This window comes from Perna viridis, chromosome 6 (assembly GCF_037379345.1).
Source record: "Perna viridis isolate PV_CMFRI_1.1 ecotype Kerala chromosome 6, ASM3737934v1, whole genome shotgun sequence".
Classification (NCBI taxonomy): domain Eukaryota; kingdom Metazoa; phylum Mollusca; class Bivalvia; order Mytilida; family Mytilidae; genus Perna; species Perna viridis.
Window position 1 is genome coordinate 7,626,696 of NC_142450.1, and position 7,833 is coordinate 7,634,528.

General features: G+C 33.6%; 1 protein-coding gene across 1 annotated transcript; it reads right to left on the reverse strand.

The window, feature by feature from the left end:
• Positions 1-1,199: 1,199 nt before the first annotated feature.
• On the reverse strand, positions 1,200-6,662 carry LOC148613505 (uncharacterized). The gene is made up of 5 exons (XM_088586286.1): positions 6,587-6,662; positions 4,711-4,842; positions 2,680-2,799; positions 1,704-1,808; positions 1,200-1,342 (listed from the first exon to the last, which is right to left on the reverse strand). The coding sequence occupies exons 1-5, from the start codon at positions 6,651-6,653 to the stop codon at positions 1,200-1,202; spliced, it is 567 nt and encodes a 188-aa protein (XP_088442412.1). The 5' UTR covers positions 6,654-6,662.
• Between the last annotated feature and the right edge of the window lie 1,171 nt (positions 6,663-7,833).

The window sequence follows — 7,833 nt, forward strand, 5'->3', positions numbered from 1 at the left end:
AATGTTGCTAATGTAAAACAGTGCACAAACAACTAAGGATCATACTGAGCATCATAAGCAGTCGGTCATGCATTTCATGCCTATATATGTGCATATATGAATTTCATTGTAATACTTATATGATTGTAACTATTATAAGACACTGTAATTTAGTTTTTATACATTGATAATGTATATAGTCCTATATAATCGTATTTTGGTATTGGCGTTGCATTAGCCTCGAGCCAATATGACTTGAATATAACATAAACAAATTGAATAATACATTTAACAGGAAGCCCAGCGGAGTTTTTGATGTACATTTTGTTTTCTGTTTTCTCCGTGCCCTTGTCAGCCTAATATAGACATATTCTGGAAATATTTTGCTACGTTAAACGTTTTATTTAAACTGATTAAATGATACATGGCCCTTCGAAAGTTCCCAACAGATTCAAAGCCTAGATATCATGCATGCATTAGAGGTGGCTTTAAAGATGATTACAGTGTTTTCCTATAAATTTCAACGTCTTACATGGGGGAAAATGTTGAATAGAATGATTCAGAAGCATATGAGTTGAAAATGTATTCATGTTCATTTGTAAGTGAAGAAAAGCTATCAAGAGCAAGATGATGCATATTATTTCTCTCTAATTGAACTGTACACACAGGATAAATGATGTATAACTTATTGTCGCAAATTTTATGTAGAAAGATGCTGTAAAAAGGTGCCCTTAAATGTACTTCATCTATTTTGCTTCATACGACACGAGTTCACGGCTTAATGCTGTCATATTAGTCAACAATTGAACTAGTTTATAAGGAAATTTATATTGAAAATTAATATATACATTTCCTACATTTCTTTTGTTTGGTTTTAAGGCAGGGTTCGCAGTGAAGTATTGTTAAAGTAATGTTTTATGTGAAGCGCACTTGCATTCTAGGCCTTTTCATTCTATGTACCTTTTAAGTAGCGGTCTTTTTTTCATGAGTTTGATATGAGTTTGAGTATTACAACTGTGTTTGGTAGTTTCAATACAAAATACCCTGACCTCTTGTGACATCATCAGATGCCAAAATCTGAAAATAAACACTTTTGATAAGTCAAAGCATACTTTGAACACTATTTATACTTCATTTTACTGCGTAGAAAAAATCACTAAATGTTTCAGTGTGATTTTTTATGTCTATTTAACACAAAGTTTATTCATTATAAACCGAATTTATCTACAGCAAAATCCCAAACCACAGCATCTGGTTTCCATTAGTTTTTTATGAGGACCAGCTTCTCCACAATCCAGTCTATTTTCTTTACAAACAAAGTCCCCATCGGGGTCTGGTTGACAAACTTCGCCTATGGCAGCACCTGAAATGTTTCGACATCCCTGATATCAGTAATATAACAGTTTTTTTTTAAATCTTTTTCATTTCTAATTTTTTCAATAGTCTTACCAATAAGGTCTTACTTTCTGAGCGTGCTCCTATGTAGCAGTAAAACGCGGGGATCCGTAACTTTTCTCTAAATGAAAATATGAAAAGTGTGACTTGTTAATGATTACAATAAAATAACGTTTTATCCTAGTTAATTTCAGACATGCTCCATGAACAGAATCACGCTCTTTCAGTTGGAATGACTTGAAGGCGGCCTTGACACATGTATAAGCCATTACAATCAATTGCTTATAGCCTTCATATAACCACAGCTAACAGATACATTAGTAACTCACATCTTCTACAACACTGGTGTCCATTACAACATGGTACATCAAAGACATCAAGTTCATGACAGTTTCCTGCTGTACAAACACCTCCGGAAAGCGAACATCGATCATCTGATATGATACATTGATACAGCTATATCATAGTTGATAAATACTCAAGGGGAACTTGATCGGGTAATTTTAATGTTGAAATATAGCATGGTTATATCCGAAAGACTAAGGAATCGTTCTTAGTATTTTTTTTTAAAAGGAGATTGGGATATTTCTATCGTAATTATGTTCCCGAAAAGTAGTGGGGTTACAAATTTATTTTTGTTTTGACACTTACAATTTTTCTTTGTCGCAAATTCTGTGTCCGCTCAACTCCTCTAAGACGGCTGAATGGAATGAAACCAAACTGGACAAAAATTTCTGTCACCATTTACAAACGTGCATGCACATATTGAAATTTTAATCGTTGCCGCTATTTAAAAATGGCCATAGTTTGAAGACGAAAAAGCTCATAAAAATAAAGAAAAAAGGGTACACACTTGATATTTGGTTTAAAGATAGGTCTTTACAAGGGCTTCCGGTCGGTCACATTGAAATTTAAGAAAATGACCAACGGTAAAATAAAAAAATTGACAAAAATCGTAGAGCCGTAGAAACTGATTTTGAGAAACTCCTGTGACAACGGGAACGTTTGGGAAACTTGTGTGTGTCCAACACATTTGATACTCGTGAGTGTTGTGTTTCAGGTATTGCATATGCACATGGTCCAATTAAGTTCAAATTGAATGTCTTTTTCTATTGTTAAATGCATAATTTGTATGTTTTTATATTTTAGCAAAAAGCTTTAAAGCACACTTCGCTTTATTTATATGGCACAAGCCAATATGTGCACTTAAGTTTTAACATTCGCATAAAGTCATGTTATGTAAGTGAATTTAATTTCAAATCGCATGAATTTCACGTGTACCATATTTTAGTTATTTATAGTTACCATGTTGGTCACAATGTGTCCCATTACATCCCGGCTGACAACAACATGTAGCTGTACCATCCACAGATGTTAAACATGTACCATTATTACAGTCGAAAGTCTTGTTGGAACAAGGATTCACTAGAATTAAATAAGACTGTTACCTTTGTGTTTCACATTTAATATACACACTTATAACAGAACATGACGCATGCCTCATCTTTCTAAATACACCCATAGAAGCCAAAAACTTGATAATGGTGGAGTGTAATACAGTGATCTAACGAGTAATCTAGATCAGGCCAGGGCCTAATATAGACATCGACGTTAAAGAGAAGTTTTAGTAAATTACTTTTAAAATAGAACAAATTTGACAATATTTGTCTAAGTTATCTATTACCTGTCAAAGATAAATGGCAGAAGTGAGCACAAACAAGGATAACTTTTTGCTAATTTATGACCATGGATGTGCGTATATTTTGACAAATATGTTGAATGACTCGAAATTATTTACACAAGATATATTTTAATTTTTTTTAAATGGCATAATGAAAAGTAAATTATTTTCTACAACAGCAGATATATCAATACGTTTTACATGTTGATGTTGCAATAATTGGAAGCAAATGACTAATGTTTTATCACTGCTAGGGAATTATTATTTGATACATGCTGATCATGAAATATGTTATGGTAGTTCAAAAGTCTTACACACTCATACGAATATTTGTTATACAGATTAATCCAGTTTTGTTGAATTCGAGTTAAAAATGATTATCACAGTGATCCCGATGTGACAACACGTAATATTCTTTCTAGACGTTCAAAACTGGTGTTTTTTGTGTATCGAGATCCGATTTGGCGTTTCTTTTTCTATTGAAATTAACGATAATTTTAGTAATTGTAGGCACACACAACAAAAAATATCCAAAATAATACATATAAAGAAACAAACGTAAATGAGCAACGAGGACTCTACTAAATATTGGGAGCATGAACCAGATGCCTCAGTGGGGTAAGCGTCCTTTGCTTTTCTAAAAACACCCGCCGAGTTGCTCATAAAAAGTCAAGTCGGGGTAAGACAAAAGAGGAAATGAAAACTATGATACGTTGAACAAATCGGTTCTCATGGTGCAATTGGATACACCGTAACGATCCACGAGTTTATGAGGACGACCATAAAACTTCTGTAGTGGTGACTTTAATCTTGAAGCAACACAACCCTGTTCAGAGGCCTAATTGTAAGAAGTCTAGCACGGAATAATGTCTGCATAGTTACGGCAAGCTCTAGCACAACGAATGAGGTAAAAACTCCATACGCAGGTGCTGAAGGGATGGTGCCAGAGATAAAAGGAATGTTGACAATACGAAATGAAAAGTCATTGCGTTTGTCGTATACTTTGGCCAATCAATACTTTTTTCTTTTCCGTCGATCACTAAGTATAGGTCAAGATATAAGGCTGACATTACAGTGTCTGTAGTATACTTTATCTCAAGTTCATTGGGAAAGATGCGATAAGTATAACCCCCGAAACTATAATTGTTCAACGGTAATACATCATTTATATAGCGAAAACTGAGACGAAAGGATCTAGCTAAACGATGTTTGTTCCTTTGGACCAAATAAGCTATAAAGGCTGCCTTATAAGAGTAAAGGAATAGGTCAGCGTGTAAATAGGTACAATTTAGTTGCATTGGAATGTCGACCGATTGTTGAAAATAATCTTAAATTGAGGGTTTCCATAAGATTTCGAATTTTTCGAGTAACAAGTGTCGTAGTAGGGCCATAGACACTCTTTAACAGTTGTGAGTATAGAAATGACAAATTGGTAAAGCATATTCTCAACAAACGCTTTATGTGGTTTTGGAAAACATATACTTTTGGGGTTTTATATACACATATTAAAAATACAAACAAGGCATAAAACGCACCCACACACAAACACATATTCCACACCGGTCATAAATATATGTTTCCATATATATGACCTTAAACACATATATAAGAACATATGTTACTTTTTTTTCATATCACCGTATTTTCTAACTTACTGTCACAATATTTGCCACTCCAGTCCCCGTTACATTCACAAACGGCATACCTTGTACGGGTTGTACAACTTTGACTGATATGTATAACCTTACATGTACCACCATTAGCACAGTGGTGACTTGTACATGGATCTGTAATGCAACATTCGGTACAATATACGAGTTGATTATTTTTCTATTGTTATCATCGTCTTAATCTTTCAGTGACATTCGTTTTTTTTTTTTTTTTGTTTTTTTTTACATTTGACAAATTTTCCATTCCAAGATTACCAAGATGTCCTTCATTTATTTATGTTGTACACATGTTTCAAGTAATACCCTCTCATGAATAGCAATAGAAATAACAATATAAATAGGAAGATCGAGATCCAAATGTAAACAGTCCACAAAAGAGTTTTAACAACAAAACAAATCAAAATAGGAAGCAAAATCACCCAGATGTTTTACCGGGTGCAATACGAGGAATTCAAAATTTATATGACATCCTTTTCTTTTCAAAGTTCTAGTCAGGTGATGTATAAGTATTTTTTATAGCGAAAGCATATTCTGCAACTCGGCTTGTCGTGTACTTCTGTTAGCGAAGAAAGTTTCGCTTCGCTTAGAGAAAGATGTCCTGAAATTCGTTTGCTGCAGTCGGACAGAACAACCAAAAATAATACGAACAAAGCAACAAAAGTTAATGAGCAAATCGGACTCCACTAAAACCTGGGATCATGGACCAAGTGCAACGGTAGGTTTAGCGGCCTCTGTTTTTTTTCTAGAAACACCCGCCGAGTTGCTCGTTGAAATCTAGTCCAGGGTAGACGACCGAAAGAGGAAAGGAAACTAAGACACGTTGAAAAATTCTGTTCTAGAGCAAACGAAAAAGAAACAGATCTCGAAGGTTTAAGTGTGTGTTCAGATTTGTTGATAAATATAAGTTATGTATAGGTAGTTATATCGTTTTTATATTAAAAATGTCACGTACTCAAACTTGTCTACATGAGTTCATTCATTTGTAATATTGTATTGCTTAATTTTTAAGTGGCACATGACAAATTTTGCTTTCAAAAAATTGTCATCCATTTCATATCACAAATGCACGCATCTTGTCTCAAAGTCGAAAGTTAGTTGTTTGATTAACTGCAACGATTAAAGAGAAATAAAATACATAGCTATTAATTGAAGAAAGGGAGATAATTTTAGCAAATTGTAGTTGCTTTATTAGGGAACTTTAAAATCATTATCTGAGCCACCCAACTGTTGATTAAAAAATGAACTTTATACTACTTGACATACATATGATGATATATACATAACATTGGAACAAAAACTTCAGTGGGATTAAATTAAACCAATTCTCCCAAATTATAGGATCCGCTTGATTTTTACATGGAGAGACACTTAAATAGCAAAAAAATAGTTAAGGGTGGGCAAGAAAGATTCAGTTTTCCCAATTAAAACTTGGATGATTACATAAAAAAATAATTAATTATTGGAAATCCAAAGTGACGATTTTTATATCAACTAACTGCACCTATATATACGCAATCACTTTGCCTTTTAGTCTCGATGTATGTATGTCACAAGTATGAATGCATGTGACCTAAACAAAGGCAAATAAGATACAAAGAACGATATGTTTTAAATTCTATTATATTGCTTTTATCAGTTTCAAACGTAGTAAAAGGTAAAAGTGCTGGACTAGTCTTCTGGCAGAAATATAATTAACTGGAAGCAAATTCCCATCTTAAATTCCGTAATAAATAACAAAAAAAAGACATTTAAAAAGTATATAATTATGAAGCAAATGTCGTAGTAGGCTGCTGTACATGTATAAATATTTTTTTTCACAGGAGAAATATCTTTACCAATTGGTGTCTGAACTTTTACTTACTTGCATCTGAGTACCCTTGACAAAATACAACCAACAGAAGAATACATAACATGTAAAGTTGCCTCATGATGAAATATTTTATGTGGAAAAATCACGGTTTTGGAAGACCCTTTTTATATTTATGTCATGAAAAGAAGTTAAATGAACCCACATCGAGTTTCAGACTGTCGATCGAACAGATGTCACAAAATGTAATTAAATAAACATCATGAAAATGTTTTTTTAATTATTTGAGAAATGTTTTAACTTACGATTTTCTTACTTTCCGTTTGAAGTATTTACAACCACTGCTATTTTGAAATATAAAAACTAATGAAAAGGTAAAAAGTTATTATTTTGATGTTATTCTGGCTTATTGCCCCTCAACAGCACAAGTAGGCGTTTAGATCGATGCTAATGAAAATATACTGAAGGTTTGCTTAGTTGTCACTCCTTTTTTTAAATGAACTTAGCTTTTTAGGCACATTAAATTTTGTATATATAGATGAAGGGACCATTTGGAGGAAGATGCTTAGATTGTAGGAATCCATCCTCGGTAGAATTTCCCGAAATAAACAAGTACCATTTTACATATTCAATTAATTGTCAATAAATATTACTAGACATTACAAGCTTTTAACCGACTCTTTCTTCACAGGTACCCTTACGAACAAAACCTTTCACACAAGAAGTCATGATGACTTACGTTGCGAATTGAAAAATCTAATCGATGGATTATAATGCAACTTATGCGGTCTAGTATATATCGGTGAAACACAAGAACGATTAAAGAGTAATCAAGGGAACCAAGATTCTAGTGGAAATCAAAAACAAAATATGTAATCCAGGGACAAAGACCAGACACGGGAGAATAATCAAGGGACCAAGGTTCTAGCGGAAACCAAAAGAAAGTAATCCAGAGACAAAGACCAGACATAGAAAACAGAAAAAAAACACAACAAAGAACAATAAGTAACTAAAATAATACATACAAAGTAAAAAAACAAATGAGCAATTCGGACTCCACTAAAAACTGGCATGGACCAGGTGCACCGGTAGGGTAAGCGTCCTCTGCTTTTCTAGAAACTCCCATCGAGTTGCTCATAAAAAGATAAGTCCGGGGTAGACGAAAGAGGAAACAAACGAATGTACGGTCATCGTTCGGGAATCAATACCACCATAATCCCGACAGTTTAATCACCACGATCATTCAGTCCTCTCTATGAAACTTCGTATTCTTGATAAAATTTATCATCGAACGAACAGTC